Genomic DNA, 23006 nt, shown 5'->3' on the forward strand with positions numbered 1-23006 from the left:
TACCCAGTCACTGCTATTTTTATTATTGTACTGATATGGATATTGTATAGAAAGGGATTCTGCAAACAGTTACGACCATCCCCTCCAATAGCATAAGAACCACAGCCTCATGGCGAATATTGCCCACGATTTGAAAGAAAAAAAAAACCATGCAACATAGTGAAGTGCTTCCTTAGTGTTAATCCCCTTTTTAATTGTGTGTAAAACGTGTGAACCTCCCCCCATACCCCACGGCGCTGAGTTCCAGTGGACGGGCCTGGCCACCACCACGCCCCCTTCTAACTGGCAGCTTGTGCGCTGCCCGCTGAGGACAATGCAATGCACCGTGTGTAACTCCGGTGGTGATACGTATGTGTTTTTAAATTCATTTAAGAGACAAAGACACTTGGCATGTACCCCTGAGTCAAACCATTACTTTCCAATGTGTTTTATTCAACTTGTTAACTGATGTAATTTTGTTTTGATATTTTATAATATTTATTCCTTGTTCTTGTGTAAACATAATATTGTTGAAGTGTGTAAACCCCTTTGTGACCCCTAGGAGGTCTTCAAAGTCTCTACTCCCACCCGTAGTTTAAGGCCCCTGCCATCTTCCGTGTGAACCTTTAACAATCAAATAATGTCTATTTCATCTTTGCAAACTAAAATTGTCAATATTTAAATAACAATCACGTTGAGCGAAAACACATACGTTTTCTGCTCTCGTGGAAGGGGGAGGAGTGTAAGGTTGAGCCAGATAGTAGGGGATTCTATATTTTATTTCAAAAGGTTCATTTCATTTTCTTGTTACGGTCAAGAATTAGCTGGTAGCTTCAGCTGCCCGTAATTTTGCAGGGGCTACAGTCTGGATGACCGACTGATTTGACCTTCTAATGTTAGCCAACATGGCCTTGCTGCGCTGGCAGTGCTAACAGCTGAAAGCAAGGGGGGAAGTACAGCTTTTATTTTTTCCTAAGGGCATGCAGTTCTCATGTGTGGTTTGATGATATGGTATCCTTTCAGGTAAAATATTCCGGAAGTAAGATAGTTCCCCACTTGGTTCTCTGGGCAGGGACTTCTCAGGAGGATATAGTAATCAGGAACAACAAAACTGGCATGCTATGTGTTGGAGAACTGAAAGTTAAGATACCTCAATCAGATAGGGAGATTAGATCATTTAAAAAGAGAAATGGATAAGTTGAAGTTAAATACAGTGGAAATTAGTGAAGTACGATGGTAGGAAGAACAGGTTTTCTGAGCAGGTAAGCACTGGATTTTAAATACGAAATGAAGTAGAGGTTATAATACGGGAGTAGGTGTAACATTGAATAATAAAATAGGAATGTAATAATAAAATTGGAATGTGGGTAGTGAACTTTTATTGTAGGTAAGATATACATGAAGCTCACACCCAAGTGCAAGTTTATATACCAACTACCTCCACACATAATGAAAAGTTTTTTGAATGATTTCATGATGAATTCAGCTGCCATTCTTTTGTTTCATGTAGGATCGTTCAATTTCAAGTATTTTATGCCTGTTTCTTTAGTAGTAAATTATGTCACTTATGTCCTTGCATCTATGACTGCAAGTATTGCTCATAAAATGAATTAGAGAGGTTTTACGCTATTTTAGGAGCAAATTACTTTCAAGCAGTTGATGCAAAGTTAAATATCCGTGATCATCTCATACCGATTACCTCTTTGACTCTTTTCAATGGGGCTCTCAGAATTAATGTTGCAACATATATAAATAGCATGTGTCTGCTAATGGCCTAAACAAATATTTATTTCATTAATATGAAATACACTCAAACTGTACACATTACACATTTGGAGAAATGGCTACGCAATGCCATTATTATATTAAACGTACGTGGTGGAGGATTCAGAGTTCTGGAACGTTTGCACAATCAGACGTAATTAAAACACACAGTAATATCGATTTTGCTTAAGAATGTGTTACAACATGGTCACTTTCCGTCACCATTTGTGACTATGACTGTATTGTATTATGTGAACTCTGAACTATCAAACGGGAAAGTACAGGCTGGAAAGGATAGACTTCTGCTCACCATACAGATGACACAGTGAGGTGCAGATGGTCACAACGAAAAGACTGTTAAAGATTAAGCTTTCGGCTAAGGCTTTCACCAGAAAAGAAAAACACGCCCACATTCACACAAGCAAGCACACATTACATACACTTAAGAGCACTTTCTCTGGCTGCTCAGGCATACATACATTAAGGATGGTATATTGCATTCTCAGAAATAAAATTACAACAGGATTTGTGTGGCAACAAATTCACATTTTAATATTTCTTTACATAACAGATGTAGGGAAAGAAACTGTAGATGTTAAGTGTCACATTTATTTACAAAATTACATACAATTTTAAAACTGATTTCACAAAGAGTCAAGGCTAAACTTTTGTTAAATAAAAGGAGGACTACAGTCTAGCGACAAACATGTAAAGCTTAGTTTGATTTTATTATCACAATGCATGACACAATAAATTAGAACACTTATTTCTCACAGAACTATTCACATACACATAGCACAGAACAATAAAATTCCTCCATAGAATACTGGCTGAAAGGCACAAATCAGTTCAAATGTATCATAATGACATGCAGACAAGTTGGGTTCTTCAGCCCATGGCAAGCATTTGTTAGTTCAGATTTGAATGAGGTCATTGTCAATGACAATAAGGGAACATTTTTGCTTGTAGAAAAAAATCCTCCTGAAGGCAACTCTACCCTGATATATAGCTCCTTAATTACAACAAATAAATGAACCAAAAGTTTTTTGAGTTATAAAATCACAAGGGGAACCATTAACAATGTGTGTGTGCTGCATGTGATAAAATTATGTCCAAATGTGTCTTACACATAAATCAGAACAATTTTTTACACTTAACATTAATATCATAGATAAACAATTGAACAGTCATCATTAAATTATTTAGCAAACACTGACACTATACAGGTTTCAGTTTTACCACCCTTGTTCCATCTACTCACTGATATCAAGAATCATTGCCAGTTATCACTAAAAATAACATCACATTCTGATTTCTAAAAGGCGTATCTGTGAGTATAGCTGCAGGACAGTTTTAGTCTTTTGGTAACTCACTCCCACTTTGTGGGAATATATACATGTGACTTTCCTGCACTGAATGTAGAACAAGCTGATTTTTTTTAGCAAAGCTGGGCATCATGAAGTGATAGTTCAGAACATGGAACCAATGAGATTAAATAATGTATCATAATTTAGAGCATAGTCTGGGGATGACTCTTGAAGCGCACAGTTTTGTTCTGTTGCTCACTGGAATCACTTTCTTCTCCTGCATCAACAATATTCTCTAGTGACTGTTCAATGGAGGATGTGAAGCTGAAGTCTGACCCAGCAACATCATTTGTTCCCCCACTTGCTCTGAAATCAGAGGAAAAGAAATGATGCATTCTACATCAGTAGTATGTTTTATTCATACTAGTACCCCCCCACCATAGACCAGAAACATTATAGTGGTAAACTGTAAAATGTATAACATTACCTTCAATGAATCCTGCAGAGTGGACACAGTTACAAGGAAAAGTCATGGACATACATTTTATTTAAATGTAACACAACAAAATGACTTCTTAGCAAATATTATTATTACAGTGCTGACAAATGCAGTATAATTTAGAACAAATTTTAAGAGTTCTTTTGCTAAGTTACTTTTCAGTGGAGAAGTAGTAGCTTCATGACCAATAATTGCCCAAACTCAGCCAAACTCTACTACACTACTTACAAAACACACAACAGTATATGGCAGGCTGTTGAATGGCTGCATATTGATGTATCCGAGTTTCTGTACTCATTTAAGCCTTTCAAGTCTTTGTAGCATTTTTATCATCTCACTGTTATATTCATGGTTTTCACTACTATTTTTCTTTTTAGGAGAGAGACATTGGTAATAATAAAGGACATTATAAGTATATAATCTATATGTTGTGAAGTAGTAGTCAAATATCAACGTTTCCAAACATCTAAAGTAATGAGTGATCGGAAGTACATATACAAGACTAAAAATTGTACAAGGTATCAGACGAAATCACCTTTGAGAGCTACTTGATGTGTGTATACTGTACCTGGTACCTCTGAAGGAGGGTGGCTGAAAGCTTTTTGATACTATAGCTCTTTAGTTTCTCCTAGTGTATTTTACAACAAAATAAATTAAAAAATATGCTGTGACTTACCAAACGAGAAAGTGCTGGTAGACACACGCTTTTTTAATATATTTTCCCCATGTGGTAATCTTTTTTTAATCTATTTTCCCATGTGGTAGTTTCTTTCTATTATACTTACAACAAAACACACAACCTAGATTGCACTGCCAGTTGTCAGTGTTAAAAGAGCACAATTTTTTTTTGTGACTAGACACAAGGGTCACTAGGGAGTGTAGAGGGTGATACTGTAATTTGCAAGGCCAGAGTGTATTAAATACCCAGATAATGGAAGAAATCTTAAAATGGACAGTATACTTCATAGAGGTAGAGCAGAAAGGAAGCGTGGGGAGGGGGGGAATGAGAGCAGCGCACACACAACAGCAGAGAGCGGGCAAGTCCACGTTGCCGAACTTTGTGGCTGTGGACAACAGTTAGGCTTGTTTGCCTATGGTACATCTTATTATATGTTCAAATCTACAAGAGGAATAGTAAATATTAAAACCAATTTTGATCAATCGTCATGAGAGAAATATTAATTCACATTTTGACCACATTGCATCCATTGCTCCACAGAATTACTCCACGTGACACCAAGAGGCGAGAAGAGTTGACGTAGCTTTGTGAAGATGTCAAGAACAATTTTTCTCAAAATGACAATTGTATAATGACCAGATCACTGAAACTGCTTGCAATAATTATCATTTATTGAGATTTGAATTGCATTATAAGCAAAAAATTATTACACAACAAAATTAACTTCACGCACGAACTGAAATCATTATATTTGCTTGACAACCGCTTCTACTGAACAGAATTTTTAAAAATGTGTAAGGTGTGTGTGTGGATGTGTGCAACTGTAATTACTGCCTGTAAAAAAGAGAGAGAGAGAGAGAGAGAGAGAGAGAGAGAGAGAAGAGAGAGAGAAGAGAGAGAAAGGTGGTAGAAAAGACTAATGCGAAACATTATCGTAAAAATGGTCAGCAAGTTATCATATTTTTCACTGTTAACTGATATTATGAGTGCAAACTGACTTGTTCAACATTACAGTGAGAGACCACATTGAACAAGCAAACAATTAATAATCATCTGTGAATAACTCCAGGGAATGCTGAACGATAACATCAAAAACCACAGATATCTCAATAAGTAACAGTTACTGTCATTTTAGGACCTAATCTAGTTTGTGCCTTGAAAATCACAGGGGTTTACAAGTGGAAATATCAGACTTATGACTAATTAATCTAGCTGAATTCTCGTGTGTTATTAGAGCATACAACATGGTGGGAGAGGCTTCTCCGTGGGCAATGTTGAACATTATAGTCTGCATAATTCAAAGGACATAAAGTCCTAATCAAAAAGGCTAGGAAGTTCTCATTATTGCATATGCAACTGATATGTTAACAAACACTTTTTTTTTTAATCACGAGTCTTTAAAACCAAGAAGTAATATTACTTTTTTCCAAAGTCTACATTGGAATACCATCGTCACTTCTATTTGAGTCTGTTTCCAAACACTCTGGTTGTGAATTTACAGTTATAGGTTCTAGGCTTACATCCATCATTGCTTACCTGTCAAATTATTCTTTCTGTAGCTTTTCAGCATACTGCAAGACTCTGCAAATGCTACAGGTGGGATGTTGTCTGTTATCTTGAATGTTTTTTTTTTCTTACACATAGCCTAATCCTTTGCCCAAATTAATTCCATGGGACTACACTAACAATGACATGTGGTAACCGCAAAACTGTGTGACCCTATCCATGTGCAAGGAAGTCAACTCTGTACGTTCTTTCACGTGACTCTTCTAAATTAGTGAGCTGCAAGAGATTGGCACAAGTCTGGTTTACATGTCCTTAATATTGTTATTTTTAAGCCAGGGAAAGATTTCCACTTTTCTGGTGTTTGTACTTGGTGTTTACTCTGTAACTGGTGAATTATAACTGTCAATGACCCCCTTTGAAACAAGGTATGACAAGAATTGTGAATCACGTCACGAAACTGCTAGCATTCATTTCTGAAAGGAAGTTACTGCTGTTTTTCTTACACATAAACACAAGTTTATCCTCTGAAACAAAACCAGAAGAAGAGTCAGCAGGCAGAATAATTATACCAGAACCTATTCCTTTGACCCATGTTTCATTGAGGTAATACACTGTTGAACTACCTCCTCCTCTTGTAGCATTTATCTTTATATGGGATACAGTTCATGCTGCACCTGTATCACTTCTTTGAACTAAAAACTCTCATCTTAAAATTTAAAATTCTTTACATTGACGAAGCACTCACTGTTGAAGCCAATTTTCTCCTGCATAACTGTAAAACGTTTTTGTGATGTTGGACATTGATCTTTCACATGGAGCACTTTAAAACACCACTGTTAAAACCATCCATTTGTGTTACAGGTTCCTTGCGATTTTGATGCTTTCCAGGTGACACAAAACCAACTTTTTCTACAGTTCCTACAGCTCTGGCACTTTTGTTTACAATTCGCTTTACAGTTCTCTTGGGAACACCACATGGTTCTGGAGTCTGTTCTTGTGTCTTCAAATGTCAGCAGCAGTAGACCTACTTTCAAATTGACATTTGAAAAAGTTATAAATGCAGCAAATAATTCCCCTCACCTGCTTGTGAAGCACTTCACCTTTATTGCCATCACCTGACTTTTTTTTTTTTTAATCGCTCTTAGACATTTACAGATACGCAATCACAGATATACAGCTGCAAGAAAAAAATAAATAAATAAAAATAAAACATAAAAAACAGTTGAATGAATAATTTGGTTGTCGCGAAGTACTGCAACAGTGCAGCATACAGAAGCGAGATTCTCGCTTTCTAGTTGTAACTCGCTGCTAGTGGCTCGGAAAGAAAAGGAATATTATTGGCTGCCAGTGGCTAGTGAAGGGGGGTGCACAGAATGGCTGAAAATTGGGCCGCCTTCCTACATGATGCGAACTTTAGGACATAGAAAAAGATTTTCATAAAAAATGTTGATTGACTCATGAGATTGAGGGAGCCACAGTTGCCTCCATGCTGACACAAGTTGACAGCACACAAATATCTGAATGCTGTGGTAATTCACACACTGGTGCACCTTGTGAAGGCACATCTGTATAAGGATGACAGGGGGATGGGGGGGATGGGGAACACACCCGGAACACATGCAGCTATGCAAGCACATTTGTTGTGATGTGAGAAACAGGCGACTCTGCTAGTGTGCGTTTTGACAGCTATAAAGGTGTGCTGGCCTTGCTCAGCTGAGCTCAGAGAGGCCGTACGAGCATTGCAGCATCGTCAATTGATGGCAGCACCTTTGAGTCTCAGTAACTGGTGAACACTCAGTATGAGAAATACCATGACTGCAGAAGAGGGGGCAGGTAAATGCAGGCTCTGTCAGATTATCGAGAAAACCCAGGCACCCCAGTTGTTGGTGGTAAACATGGAGAGGGCAGCAGCCATGGATGAACTGAGTTACCAGCATTGATATTAAATAAGACAACATTCAATAACAACTGAATCCAACTAATTACAGAAAACACAGTAACGTAGTTATAAAGAGGAAAATAAGACGAGAGTGCAGGTGAAAACATGCCCTCAATTAAAAAATGGTAGTTTTTAAATTACAAAATAGTAAAACGTTTTGCAACTATAATTAACTCTGAAAATCAATATCACACCACCACCCCGTGCGATTTTCACAAACTAAGTGACTACAGATAGGATTCTAAATACTATCCGTAAATAATAGCATATTTTCAGTAAACATCATATATTTTAAATTACAGGCTGAAATACACTTTTCCTTCAGAAGAAGGTGAATTTTAATCCAAACACTTAATAAAATATTAAAAGTACTGGCAGCATTTTGATTATCCAGGGTAATGGGGGAGAGAAGATGCACAAATAATTGAAAAACATGGTTAATGGAGATATTTTCAAACATGTATTTGGGACGATGTCTGCTGGATGGGTGGCAGCAGCACAGTTCACAGCCAATGTCTGAATGCTCAGGCACAGCTTGACGCAGTCGTCTCCACTGCTGGTCTCACTACGTGTGTGCAACAGCCCTATTGGCTGACAAGCTGTGCTGCTGATCCCCATGTGCTATTTAAGATGCAGGAATAGTCCGTGCACGAATAACGGTGTATTTAGTTTAATGTATTTTTATTTACTAGCATAAAGGAGGCTAAAATAGCATTTATAATCAGAAAATCCCTATTACTGAAAAAAAAATATTTAACTTGGAGACAAAACCAAGAACAGCTATGGTAAGCTGAGAAAATCTGCATGTGTGAGGAAATTCTGAAAAGTAATGCCTCCAAATTTTTTAACTGATAACTATTAAAGCTTTTCAAATAAAATCAATATTATTAACATTTTACATCTTTATTATTTGTGTCCACAGATTTTCAGACCTCTGTTGCTAGAGGACTCCTAATTGTAGTGTGTAACATGGTGACGTGTAACTTAACTATGTCGGAGCATGAAAGCTGTATTTGAGTTTTGAATTCGAAAAGTCCATCCACACATGGAGCACCCTGTTGTTCAGCATATCAATGCCAGACTACACACGAGCAGTGCAACATCTGCAACAATAAGTTGTTTTGGTTTCACTGTCCTTTATCATCCTCCATACAGTCTGGACTTGGTCCCATCCAATTTCCATCTGTTCTAAAATTTAAAGGACACCTTAGAGGACTTCACTTTCATAGCAATGATGGGGTCCAAGCAGAGATGAGGTTGTCACTGTGTGAACAAAGTCAAACTGGTCCCGCGTTGTAAGAAATGTGCTAATCACAAGTGTGACTACACCGAGAAATAAATATGTGGATGTAAAGAATAAAGATGTAGTGTGTTATAACATTTGTTTTCTTTAAAAATTCGGAGGCATTACTATGCAGGACACCCTCCTAAATTAGTGTATAACTGGGAGAGGCTATCTGGAGCTTATTTCCATGAAGGGAGGATCAATGGCGATGCCAAAGGGATACCACCTCCTGACAGACAGCAACACAGAGATCATTGGAGGGAATGGACGAACTAGTGGGCTGAGGTACGAGGACTGCAGCCTTGGCAGTTGCATCAGCAGCCTTGTTTCCTGGCAGACCGACATAACTAGGAACCCTCATAAACATCACAAGAGTGAGTACGTGACAGTTTTCCTGGACCCATCACACTAAGGGACAGGCAGTGTACAGCGAACATAGACTTTGAAGGGTGCTGAGAAAGTCTGAGCAGAGGACACAACTGAAAAGTCTGTGTTGCTGGATGTGCCTTGTGGCCTGATACAGGGCGAAGAGCTCGACTGTAAATACTGAGCAGGGTGCCAGAAGCCGATACCAAAAGACATGGGCACCAATGACACCAGAAACAGTCAGTCCCAGAGCCATGAGTGTACACAAAGATACTATCGCAAAGTTCCATGTGAAGGTCGTGAAACTGAAGGTGTTAGAGCAAGGCTGGAGTAGTGTCCTTAGGAAGCGAATGAAGGCCAAGGTTAACATGGGCTGCTTCACGAAACCAAGGTGGTGAAGGGTTCACACCCCACAGGGAATGTCGCAGGTAGTGTGAAGTTAAGCTGCCAAAGCAAGTGGTGAAAGCAGACTCCAGGAGGTAACAGAGAAGAGAGACGCACTCCATACTGGCAATCAAAGGAATCGTCAAAAAAGAAGGCATAGGATGGGTGGTCCTGCATGGCAGACAAATGGCATGCATACCTGCTGAGGAGAAAGTCACGGTGGTAGGACAGTGGTAGTTCAGCAGCTTCAGCATACAGACTCTCAACCAGGCTAGTGCAAAAGGCACCAGTGGCCAAACAGACGCCACAATGGTGGCTAGTGTAAGTGGGACAGATGTGCAGACACACAAACACAGCAACCATAGCCGAGTTTTGAATGAACAAGGGACGGGTACAAATGGAGGAGGGTGGATCGATTTGCGCCTCAGGAAGCACCATTGAGGACACGTAGGACATTGAGGGACAGTGTACAGCAGGCTGCCAGGTAAGAAACAAAGGAGGACAAAGTGTATTTCCTATCAAGCATGAGCCCCAGGAATCTTTTAGTTCAACCACTGGAAGAGCAACAGGTCCAAGATGTACAGATGATGAGAGAAACCAATTGTGCCACCAGGTAATCATACAGACTGTTTTGTCAGTCGAAAAATGAAAGCCACTGTCGATGCTCCAGGACTAAAGACGATCAAGACACTGCTGAAGATGCCACTCAGTGAGACAGGTCAGTGAAGAAGTACAATAGATGGCAAAATCGTCAACAAAAATGTAGCCAGAGATGCCGGGTGGGAGACAGGGCATCATAGGGTTAGTGGCGATAACAAAGAAGACGACGCTCAGGACAGCATCCTGAGGCACTCCAGTTTCCTGGATAAAGGTGTCTGACAAAGCAGAACTCACACGCACCTTGAAAACTTGGTCCTTCAAAAATTCCTGAAGAAAACAGAGCAGACTGGCACGGAAGCCCCATGCAAAAAGAGTACGGAGGATACCAGTTCCCCAGGAAGTGTCATAGGCCTTCTCCAAATCAAAAAACACAGCCACAGTCTGGGATTTCCGCGGAAAACCATTCATGACATGCGTGGACAAAGTAACGAGCTGGTCAACTGCAGAACGACAAGCTTGAAATCCACACTGTGCAGTCGTTAGTAAATTGCGAGACTCGAACCACCATACCAACCAGGCATGAATCACATGTTCCATCACCTTGCAAACACAGCTGGCGAGAGAGATGGGGCACTACCTAGAAGGTAGGTTTGTGTCCTTAATGGGCTTAGTTATGGGTATGATGGTGGCTCCACGGCAACGTCCAGGAAATGTGCCCTCTTCCCAGATGTAGTTGTATGTATTAAGCAGAAAGTGCTTGCCCGCAAGAGTAAGGTACTGCAACATCTAAATGTGGACAGTGTCCAGCCCTGGGGTGGAGGAACTGAGAGCATGATGTAGCTCTCTCGTAGTAAAGGTGGCATTGTAGCACTCACGATTCGGAGAAGAGAGGAGTATTGCCTGAGCCTCCTCCACTCGTTTCCGATGAAGGAAACCAGGGTGATAGTGGGAGCAGCTTGAAATGTCCGCAAAATGGCAGCCCAAAGTGTTTGAGATAGCAATAGGGTCCACAATGACATCGTCTGCTACTGTCAGGCTGGAAATTGGCGAATGGTTCTTTGTCCCAGAGAGCCGTCGGAAGTTGGCCCACACGACTGAGGAAGGGGTGGAACTGTTAAAAGAACTAGTGAATGAAATCCAGCTAGCTTTCTTGCAATCCCAAAGAACGCAACAACACTTTGCATGCCTCTGTTTATAACGAATGTAGTTTGCCATTGTAGGATGGTGGTTAAAAATGTGGAGAGCACGTCTCTGCGCGTGAATTGTGCTGCGGCATGCCTCAGTCCCCCAAGGGACTGGACACGGCATGGTAAAGAGGAAGTACGAGGAATGGAACGTTCTGCAGCAGTAAGGATAATGTTTATGAGATATTCCACCTGGTCGTCACAACTGGGGAAACCTTGTTATTTGAAGGTCGCCAAGGAGGAGTAAAGCCGCCAGTCAGCCTTTGTAGCCATTTTGGTGTGCACGCAGGTGGGGTAAGCGTCAGCAAATGGATAGCACACGGGAAATGGTCATCTGAGTAGGTGTCAGAAAAAAAGTTATCACTGAAGACAGTGGGCAAGCTGGGCAGTGCAGAAGGTTAGGTCCAAATGGTAATGGGTGTGCAAGGAATCGGAAAGGAAAGTGGGTGCTCCAGTGTTAAGGCAGAAGAGGTTAAGTTGATTACGGTGGTCAGCGAAGAGGGCACCTCTGACAGGTCCTGGGAGAACCCCAAAGGGGATGATGCACATTAAAGTCACCAAGTAGCAGAAACAGAGGAGGTAGGTGCCCAATAAGGTGAAAGAATTCTGTCCTGTTGACACTGAATGATGGAGGGACATAAATGGTACAGAGGGAAAAAGTCAGTTGTGGAAGGAAAAGGTGGACTGCAACAGCTTGAAGATGGGAAGTGAGGGAGATGGGTTGAGTATGAATGCCATCCCATATGAGCAGAATGGCATCTCCCTCAGGGGGAAGGTCAAAACGAATCGGGAAGAAATGCAGAAGCTCAAAGAGGCCTTCAGGACATAATTTTATTTCCTGTACGCAGAGTATAAGGGGATGCTGTGATGCTAAAAGCAGCCGTAAAACCTCTTTGTGGGACCGAAGGCCGTGAACATTCTGTTGGAGGAGAGTCATGATGAAGAAATGAAAGGGGTGTCACCTCGGCAGCTGCTGAGTGACAGCCTGCGAAGACCAGATGCTACAGGGCATAGAAGCACGAGAACCCTACGCCACGAGGCCCACAGCAGCATTGGCTTGCTTGTGCTGTATGTCTGTGGAGTCCAACACAGAAAAACTGTTGGCGAGGCGCAGTGGCGACACGGAGGCTGGCTGGGCTAAGGCATCATGTGGCAACACTGTCAAAGAGGATCTATGAGTTGGTGAAGGAAAAGACCTTTGGTGGACTTCTTCAAGCCTTTCTGGTTACAGGAAGATCCATGTGTTGGCTGGCTCGAGGGGTGTAGGGAGTCTTTATGGGAGTACTCCTTCTGTCCTTTCTGGCATATCGATTGTGAAGCTGGTGGCTTCGCCCCGACACAAGAGTTTGATTACTTGTTGGACAGCTGGATGGGGGGATGGCGATGTTACCTTGACACTGGGCAATTTCTCAACCTCAGAGCTGAATTTGAGGTCACACGTCTGTGTGGCTGTGACCTTCATGTAGCAAGAACAGAACTTTAAGTGCCAGACGGGAGAACGCAGGGTTTTCAACTAGCCAATAATTTGTGACCAACTTTTTCCTTTACCCAGATCTCCTGGACAGCCCACTCAGCAAGATACATGAGACAATCCCGAGGGGAGGGGGCATGGTCACCATCGCAGTTGATCCAGTGGGGAGGAGGAGGAGGAGGTGGACAATCGCCCTCATGCACAGGTTACACATTTGGCTGGGTGTCGACAAGAAGTTATAGTGCAGCTGAAACAATGACACCAGTAGTAGCGCATCTGGTTCTCAATGTACAGCCGGACTGTGATAATTTTATAGCCTGCTTTGATCTTGGACGGAAGCACCACTCTATCGAAAGTGAGAAAGAGAGTGCATGTGGGCACTAAGGAGGAATCTATCTTTTTCATTATATGATGGATGGCAATGATACACTGATCAGAGAGGTAAGACTGTATTTCGGCCTCGGTCAGACCATCAAGCAGCCCGGCCTAAATTACACCACAGGAAGAATTCAAAGTTCTCTGGGCCTCGACATGAACAGGACAGCTGTGGAGAAGCGATGCAGCAAGCAGTTAGTTGTTGTGCTTGCGAATCTGAAGTACTCTCCTAAAGCAAAGAGCCATTTCGTAAAAGACGGCAAGATTTCACAGGGCCGGCAATAGCATCAACATCTTTCTGAATAATAAATGGATTTACCGTTTTGAAGGACTGTCCGTCTTCAGCACATGAAACCACAAGGAACTATGGTGCAGTTGGAAGGGTTTTTCAATTGTTAGCCTCATTCCGTTTACGTTTTGTAGATGTTGATTGTGAATATGATTGGCTCATTGTGAGAAAATCCCCAATGATTGCCAGCATCTGTGATGGCATGCTCCTCCCAAATGGGGGCCCCTCTCACAAGGGGGCACATCTGCTTAGGCTTTCCTTCACACTCGCGTCACACCACCTCAATACCTGACAGAGGGACCAATTGGCAATTTGAGAAGATAGCAGCTCAGGCAATCGCAGGGGGTATGTGCGAACCTAGCTGTCAACCCAGGGCTGGGAATTACGCGTTACCCAGTCACCCGTTATGCGCCAAATGCATGGGCCAGCCGTCAGGAGTGCACAGGGAAGAGGAAGAAAAAGAGGAACCTCAAACACCAAAGTGGACAAACGAGAGGAGAAGGGAAGCAAAGAAAGGAAAGGGAATGAAAAACAGTGGTGAGACTGTTCTTATGTCAACAATAGATAATGTGGAACATTCCCAATAACATGCCAGACACTTTCCCCAAGGGAGGGGAAAATAACAGCAAAAGGATAGACATGCAGCACAGAAGGGAAAAGATGCTGCAAAGGCTGGGGCCCCGTGGTAGCCAAGTACGAACCCGCCAAAGAGTGGCGAGCCCCCTGGGGGGATTGAAATAGGTATGTAATCCCTAACATGCATCTGAATTGTGTGGTGAATTATCAGACCGTTTCTCTTATTTTCTTGTCACTTTATAATTGCTTCTACTCATCATCCTTTTCCTGCTGGCCAATTAAGCACTGCATTCAAGCATTATATTTACATTGTCTCCAATACTGCTTCAACTGTTCACCTTTTTCTTTCTTCTCTCACTCTGTCCATTTTCTTCCCTGTCCTTTTGGAAATGTTGTCCTCCAACCTCCTAATTTTTTTTTTTTTTCTATATTTTGTTCTGTCTTCAGTATCTTGCTAATTCACGCCTGTTCGTTCCAGGTGTTCATTCATTTGACCAAGTCAGCTGGGGTTGCATTTAAATTTTTAAAATTGTACTCAGTTTTTTTGTCAGTTTGCTAGGAATCATTCTTTGGATGTACCTGTAGAACATTGGTCTTATCTTTCTCACCCTGTCAGACTTTTTCTACACGACTTTATACTTCGGCATGGCTCCTTAAGTTAAACGTACTACTGTACTGTTTTCTAGGATCTTCCTCACATATTTGCTGTCTTTTTCCATGATTTCTTCACTTATTTTTATTGATTCTAAAATTAGTGTTGCTGATGCAGTTGTGCATTCTGGCCACATTACTGTCTTGTAATGATGAAGTTTCGCATTCATAGATATTTTTAATTATAAGCATCTTTTCTTAAGTGACTTGCTACATCAGTCTGTCTTAATCTTGCTCTGATAGCTTCTCTTAGATGCTTAAATTTGCCTGTCATTCTGGTGTTTCTATAATTTGTGCTAAATTGTGATAATGCAGTCTTGTTTGTCATTCTCTCTCTCTCTCTCTCTCTCTCTCTCTCTCTCTCTCTCTCTTTTAAAAAAGAAGGATTTTAGTCCTTTGACTGTTTGTTTTTCTGAGTTTCTATCTCCTTTTGTGCTAACTCTATATTATCTGTCAAAATTTCTATTACACACACACACACACACACACACACACACACACACACACACACATACACACACACACACACAAAATCAATTTTGAGATTTTCTTTTTCCCAATTAATTTGTATACAACTTTTGTGTTAGATTCTGCCAAAGTCTTCCTTCATCCTCTAAGCAATTTTCTACATTCACAATTGTCTCTACTACTATACAGGTTTACATACTGCATTCTATTTCTTTAGCTCCGAAATGGGGAGCAGTTGGTTACGATTATCCAATCAACTCATTTTTTTGCTATCATTTTCAGACTGCAAACTATTTTGGGAAGACAGAGCAGAATACATCGATTTCTAGTAGGTCATTTCAGTGCATTTCATGTAACACTACGTACCTGTCTTGTGAAGAAGTAGAAGTAGAAGTAGAAGTAGTAGTAGTAGTAACAGTGCATTTCATGTAACACTACGTACCTGTCTTGTGAAGTAGTAGTAGTAAGACTGGAAGAACTGCCGAGCGAATCTGTTTGAAAGGTGAGAGCAGCTTCCAAATGAATGAGTTCCACTCCACTGCTGGATACACTAGCTAAACAAACTGCATCAAGCCTGTTTGTCTGTCCTGAAAACACAAAAGAATATCCTCTAAATTCAATACAGCTAATAACATTCAGTGAGTAAAATTAAATGATCCAAGGGAGAAACTCACCTAGGAACCGTGGATTGCTGAAGTAAATAAACCTCTGCTCTGGATAATTTATTATTGTCGAATCATCAGGATCGTCTTTGGAGCGTCTGAAAGACGCATGTGATAATCTCATAACTTCAACACAACCAAAGTGGAAAATAAATAAATATGGCTTGCAGAAACCTGTCAACAGAGAATTTAATTAATTTATTTATTTATTCTCCGTATACAAGGACAAGATTTATTTTGGATTGTGGACATATGTTTAAATTCACAACTTTGTGGAAACAATAACAGAAATTCAACACATCAATTACTTTGAAATAATGTGGTCCATGAAGATAATTACTCCTCTGAGAAGAATTCTCTAATACTCAAAAAGCACCTATTAGTAACAGACCCCTTCAGTGTCACTTCTATGCAGCTTAATTAGAAAAATTTTAAGTACTGTAGATGTTTTTATATAATTTGAACCCCATGTAATAGGTGTGGTCTTTGGCGACTTTTGTGCTATGCCTTGTCACAATATTTCCTAGCGTTTTTTAAATGATTTCATGATGCCTTCATATGCCATTCTCTTTCATGTACGACTACTCAATGTCGGCATTAGGCCATTTTCAAGTATTTAAAATGGAAGCATTATACATTAGTGACACGGTGATTTTGACATACGAACAAGTCATATATACAGATATACTAGGCACATTATAACTTACTTTATGGATCATTCTTTCATAGTATATTATGCCAGGTATGTCCTTGCATATAATGGTCATGAAATAAATTAGAGAGGTGTTTTGCTATTTTAGGAGCATGTTACTTAGAGCAGTTGTTCCTTCCCTAGTGTTACAAATACACTATATGATCTAAAGTATCCAGACACCTGGCTGAAAATGACTTACAAGTTCGTGGCACCCTCCATCCGTAATGCTGGAATTCAATATGGTGTTGGCCCACCCATTAGCCTTAATGACAGCTTCTACTCTCGCAGGCATATGTTCAATCAGTTGCTGGAAGGTTTCTTTGGGAATGGCAGCCCATTCTTCATGGGGTGCTGCATTGAGGAGAGGTATCGATGTTGATCGGTGAGGCCTGGCATGAAGTCGGCGTTCCAAAACATCCCAAAGGTGTTCTATATGATTCAGGTCAGGACTCTGTGCAGGCCAGTCCATTACAGGGATGTTATATTCGTGTAACCAATCCACCATTGGCCGTGTGTTATGAACAGGTGCTCGATCGTGTTGAAAGATCCAATCGCAATCCCCGAAATGCTCTTCAACAGTGGGAAGCAAGATGGTGCTTGAAACATCAATGTAGGCCTGTGCTATGATAGTGCTACACAAAACAACAAGGAGTGCAAGCCCCCTTCATGAAAAATATGACCACATCACAATATGTCCTCTTCCAAATTTAACTGCTGGCAGTACACTCACTGGCAGATGGCTTTCACTGGGCATTCGCCATACACCACACCCTGCCATTGGATTGCCATATTGTGTACCATGATTTGTCACTCCACACAACGTTTTTCCACTGTTCAGTCATCCAATGTTTATGCTCCTTACACCAAGTGAGGCTTCATTTGGCATTTACCAGTGTGATGTGTGGCTTATGAGCAGCTGCTCGACTGTGAAATCCAAGTTTTCTCACGTCCCACCTTCATAGTACTTGCAGTGGATCCTGACACAGTTTGAAATTCCTGTGTGATGGTCTGGATAGATGTCTGCCTATTACACATTATGACCCTCTTCAACTGTCGGCAGTCTCTCTCAGTCATAAGACGAGGTCGGCCTGTGAGCTTTTGTGCTGTATGTGTCCTTTCACGTTTCCACTTCACTACCACATTAGAAACAGTGGACCTGAGGATGTTTAGCTGTGTGGAAATCTCGCGTTCAGACGTATGACACAAGTGACACCCAATCACCTGACTACGTTTGAAGTCCATGAGTTCCACGGAGTGCCCCATTCTGCTCTCACGATGTCTAATGACTACTGAGGTCACTGATATGGAGTACTAGGCAGTGCATGGCACCTAATATGAAAAACTTATGTTTTGGGGGGGTGTTTGGATACTTTTGATTACACAGTGTACGTACAACTTTGATTAACAATAATGGAAATTCCCTGATGGAGCAATACATAAAGTAAGGGAAGAGCAACCATTTACCTATAACAGACCTACGTGTGGAGCACACACAAACGTGAAAGAAAACAGCATTAACACTGGTTTTTGAGCTCGTGCACTCCAGTGGCCACGGCAAGACTGTTCGTTAATACAATTGGTACCATTGCACATATTTTGAAATGTATAATAACGGCATTTAATCTGGGTATCTTCTATTAGGGATGGCGGTCATTGCTGAAACAACCGATTTTTGGTTACATCAGTTTTTTTCCCCACATCAGTTGAACCCGACTGTTAAAACTACCAATTTCTGAAATAACCGATTTTCCATTTTTTATTCTTATTATTTCCATAAGAGATGTACAAACTGAAGAAAAACAGAAAATTTTGACACACCTGGGTTCAAGATACACAGAATCAAAATATTAAATTAAACAGGCAAATAAAAGAAAATGTAGTCTGTCCATTGTTCACTGCCTTCCTAAAACAAAGTGTTAAGTGGTTGAATATTTAAAAAAAAGTCACCAATATTCTTCTATTGATTCTACTTTTTTCAAACTACTCAAAAATCATCTTGTAATTGGGTATCATAACACTATTTGGGCATTACGAATAGTCAGTGCCAAAGGGTGAAAACTAAGGCTGTTTTCACGAGTTTTCAACTGATGAGAAGCCAGTACATGAATTGGGTGATATATCCTGGTGCAAATATAAGAAGGCAAAAACAAGAAACAAAACCTATTCACATAAACACAGCCTTCCTGAAGCAGTCTTAAACACCATAAAGCCAACATTCCAGTTTCTAGCTCATCCAGATTTGTTAAACAAATGTACCCATGGTGGAATACAAAACCTGAATGAGAGCTTCAACAGTCTCACTTGGAAGAGGTGCTCAAAAACAACATTTAGCTCATCTACTGTTGTTAAAATTGCCACATATGATGCATGTCTGGTGTTTAACGATGGTAACATTGGAAGAATAAGAACTCTTACTGGATTAGGAATTGCTGCAGGTTTCTTCACTGAGAAGCTATTGAAGAAGATGGTGTTGGGCATTCTGAAATGTCTGAAGGATATAGCCAAAAGGGCACACCAGAAACACCAGATAAAAAGGAAACAAGTACACAAAGAGAAAGAAGACAAATGAATGGTTATGGTCAAAATTAAGGTACTAGTTTATGGTGAAAATCCTTATAAAATCTTTTATGAGCATTTCCTACAACTTTCATTTTTCAATGTATAAGGAACATTTCCGCCTGAACCATTGGAGATAGAAAAGTGAAATTTTCTGCATACTTTGTTCATAGTATAACACAGCTTCCTGTGGTACCAATTTTTTCTAAGTGTATTTTTGTCAAAATTATTTACTTTGGGAATTGAAATTGCTTTGTTTCATACGCATATTTTTTTAAAAATAAATTGTAAGAGCTTTAAACTGATATTAAAAAACTGTTCCACACATCTACTTATCCGATTATTAAGAATTACCTACCACAGTATCAAAGTTTTAAGTAAAGTAATTTTTGTGAAAACATTCCTTGTGTGATAGCATGTGTTGCGAAAATTTCCAACACTGCCATGATCAAATTTTTTGAGAAAAAACATTTGAAACATTCCAGAATGTAGCCCATAACATAATTACCTCATGTGCAAAATTTGGTTCTATTATCTTTCAAACACAAAAAACTGTGTTAGATTATGTAAACATGTCCATTTTCCTCCTATGTCCCCCCTTAAGGTCTACAACACAATAAGAGTGGAGAGTTACTCCATTAAGGCAAAAAAGGCATCCTCCCTGCATGAGCAGAGTCATACCACAACAACAGAAAACAGTGGGTCACATTAACAAATGATATACCAGGAGCAAAACTAATTTCAAAGCTGGGAGTAAGGAGACTGAGAGGACCTATTATTCACACCAGGTGACACCCCAAAACTATTTAGTAAAAAGATATAGTGATAAAGGTCTCAAAGACATAGTATACATGACTCAGCACAGAGACTACTGGAACAAGATTACAACTTGCTAAAAACAACCCTTAAACCTACAACAACTCACATTAGACAACTCAAAACAAATGAAATGACTTACAAAAGAAAATTACCAGAAGTAGAAATCAGTGGACACACACTAAATGAAACTGTGTGTTAAGTTCCTCAGCATCATGATGAATAGTAAGCTTAGTTGGCTACAATATACGCGTAAGTTAGCGAAAAGCTCAGCCCTGCCTGTGTCACCGCATAGCTGCAGATGGGATTGCTAGCATTCTTCACATACTTGTAGTCGTTACTGTCTTATTGCGCATTACTCTAGAGCAATACAGCTACGGTCAAAATGGAATTTATTCTGCAAAACCATGCAATGTGAATATTTCACACAATTGGTAACCGAACATCCTGCAGAAGTCTCTTCTGGGACCAAAGAACTCTTAGAATCATATGTGAATACATTTACTCTTCAGTGGTATTTGTAGTTCACAATAAGAGTGAGTTTAGCATGAGCCATGTGAAATTCATAACCACAATATTAGTTAGAACTAAAAATAATTTTCATATGAAGTATGTCATCCTCCTCTAGGATTCAGAACGCAGTTTGGCAGTCTGCTGCGAAAGGTTTGAAACAGTTCCTGTAGACTTCAGGCAGGGAATTAGAAATTTTCAGATATTCAAAGTAAGATATATTATAATAAAGTAATCTACAGGGAATTCACACAACAATGAATGTGAGAAGATTAGCACTTCTTGTAGCTAGTTTTAGAATATTTTACAAAGGTAGTGTGCAATAACTGCTTCTGAATGCTGATGGTATACACTACTCATGTCACACTACATCCTTCATGATGGGATTTCCAGAACTTGATTTGTGAGTGAGTGAACTCTGTGCTGTAATCCAGACTTGCCAATGCAGAACCCTCTTTCAATTGGCTCTTTTTTAAGGCAGGGTGTATGTAGTTGAATATTATCTCTTGTAGAGCTTTCTTCAGATGTCAGCATTCGATAATCGTTTTGCCATACAAAGTTTCCATTCCCTTCTAAAGCTGGACAGAACGTTCCTGGAAGTGAGCTCACACTTACAGGCTGATACTCGTTATGCTGTGTCTCGCTAACCTGCATTACAGCCACAATCTTGCTTTTAAGGTGGCTATGTCTGAATCTATGCATACACTTGGGCTGACCCTGTGAATTAGGCACCTGTTTCTTCTAGTTCACCATTTGTGTTTTTAAATATTCTCAAACACTGCACACCCTAAGCTCCAATTTTTTGTATCATTACCAAATGTCAATGTCCAAAGAGGCGTTACAATAATTTCAACTTTATAAAGAATTTCCTGTTCAACAAGATGTTTGCCAGGACAGAACTGATCAATTCAAAGAGTTGTTCAATAAGGCAGTCTTAAGCATTTTTAATCCTGCAGCAGGTATTTAAACCACTCCCATGTCTTACTTCTCCTATACTTGTAGCTTTTGGCATTTGCATTTCACATAGACCTTTGGCTTTATCTAACAAAACATTATTTTTCTAATGATTAGACCTGTTCCACAAGCACTGAGGCTTTGCAAGTAACATTTATTATAATTATAAAACTATCGTAATTGTATTACTATTGTTACTGCAATGTACATTTTTGTTGGAGAGAGGCAGTACTCAGCTTGTGAACCATCAAATACAGCAGTACAGTAAATTTACACATTCAGTTACTTGAAACTTTAAAATGAATTTTAGAAACCTAACACTAAAAATATACGAAAAATGTATCTAATGAAAAAAGCAGATAAAAATTCACCTGAGTCCTTCCTGAGAGACAATCTCCACTCCTTCCAAATTAACAATGTACGTGTAGACCTGATGTGGCTTCAATTCAAAGAAATAGTATTCATGGCAATTGAAATATTTATACAAATTAAATTAATAACAGAGCTTATCCCCCGTGGTACACATAACAGGTCAGAACACTGTTGCAGAAACAATGAAAAAAAGCATGTTACATTCAAACGAACACAAAATCCCCAATATTGGTGATCTTTTCCAGAAAAAATTTAGTGCGGACTTCGATACCAGGTGCTTTATAATAGTTTCCACAATGAAACTTTGTCTCACAATATGGCAGAAAATCCAGAGATATTCTGGTTATACATAAATTATGATAGCGGAAAGATATAATCAATGTTTTCTCTGTGTGATAGCAATGAAAATACTATCGATGACAGTGCTGCTAAAGCAGAGTTACTAAACACAGCCTTCAAAAATTCCTTCACCAAAGAAGATGAAGTAAATAGTCCAAAATTAAAATTAAGAACAGTTGCCAACATGACTAACTTAAAAGTAGATATCCTCTGAGTATTGAAGCGACTTAAATCACTTAATAAAAGCAAGTCTTCCAGGCCAGACTGTATTGAAAATTAGGTTCCTTTCAGAGTACGCTGATGCAATAGCTCCATAATTATCATATACAACCACTCGCTCAATGAAAGATCTGTACCCAAAGACCGAAAAGTTGCACAGATCACACCAATATTCAAGAAAGGTAATACGAGTAATTCACTAAATTATAGGCCCATATCATTAACGCTGATATGCAGCAGGATATTGGAACTTTACCTCAAGGAAAATTGTCTTTACATACAGTGAACACGTGTATAGTAAACATCATTCTTCTGAAACACAAATAGCTCTTTACTCAAACAAAGTGTTAAGTGTTACCACCAAGGAATTTCATATAGATTTCAGGTTTCTAGATTTCCAGATTGCTTTTGTGACCATACCTCACTCCAGACTGCGTATGGAATATCGTCTCAGTTGTATGATTGGATTTGTGATTTCCTGTCTGAGGGGGTCAGTTTGTAGTGCTAACGGAAAGTCTCCAAGTAAAACTGAAGTGATTTGTGGCGTTCCTCAAGGTAGTTA

The 23006-nt window shown here is 39.9% G+C and overlaps 1 protein-coding gene across 1 annotated transcript in view; it reads right to left on the reverse strand.

Annotated features, from left to right (window-relative positions):
• Positions 1-2352: 2352 nt before the first annotated feature.
• Positions 2353-23006, reverse strand: part of LOC126203773 (citron rho-interacting kinase) — a 214406-nt gene continuing 193752 nt past the window's right edge. The window contains exons 32-34 of the mRNA XM_049938141.1: positions 15997-16158; positions 15765-15909; positions 2353-3416 (exon numbers count right to left, since the gene is read on the reverse strand). Coding sequence (XP_049794098.1) covers positions 3254-3416; positions 15765-15909; positions 15997-16158 — 470 coding nt within the window. The 3' untranslated portion in view covers positions 2353-3253. The remainder of the gene's footprint in view (positions 3417-15764; positions 15910-15996; positions 16159-23006) is intronic.

This window comes from Schistocerca nitens, chromosome 9 (assembly GCF_023898315.1).
Source record: "Schistocerca nitens isolate TAMUIC-IGC-003100 chromosome 9, iqSchNite1.1, whole genome shotgun sequence".
NCBI classification, from domain to species: Eukaryota; Metazoa; Arthropoda; class Insecta; order Orthoptera; family Acrididae; genus Schistocerca; species Schistocerca nitens.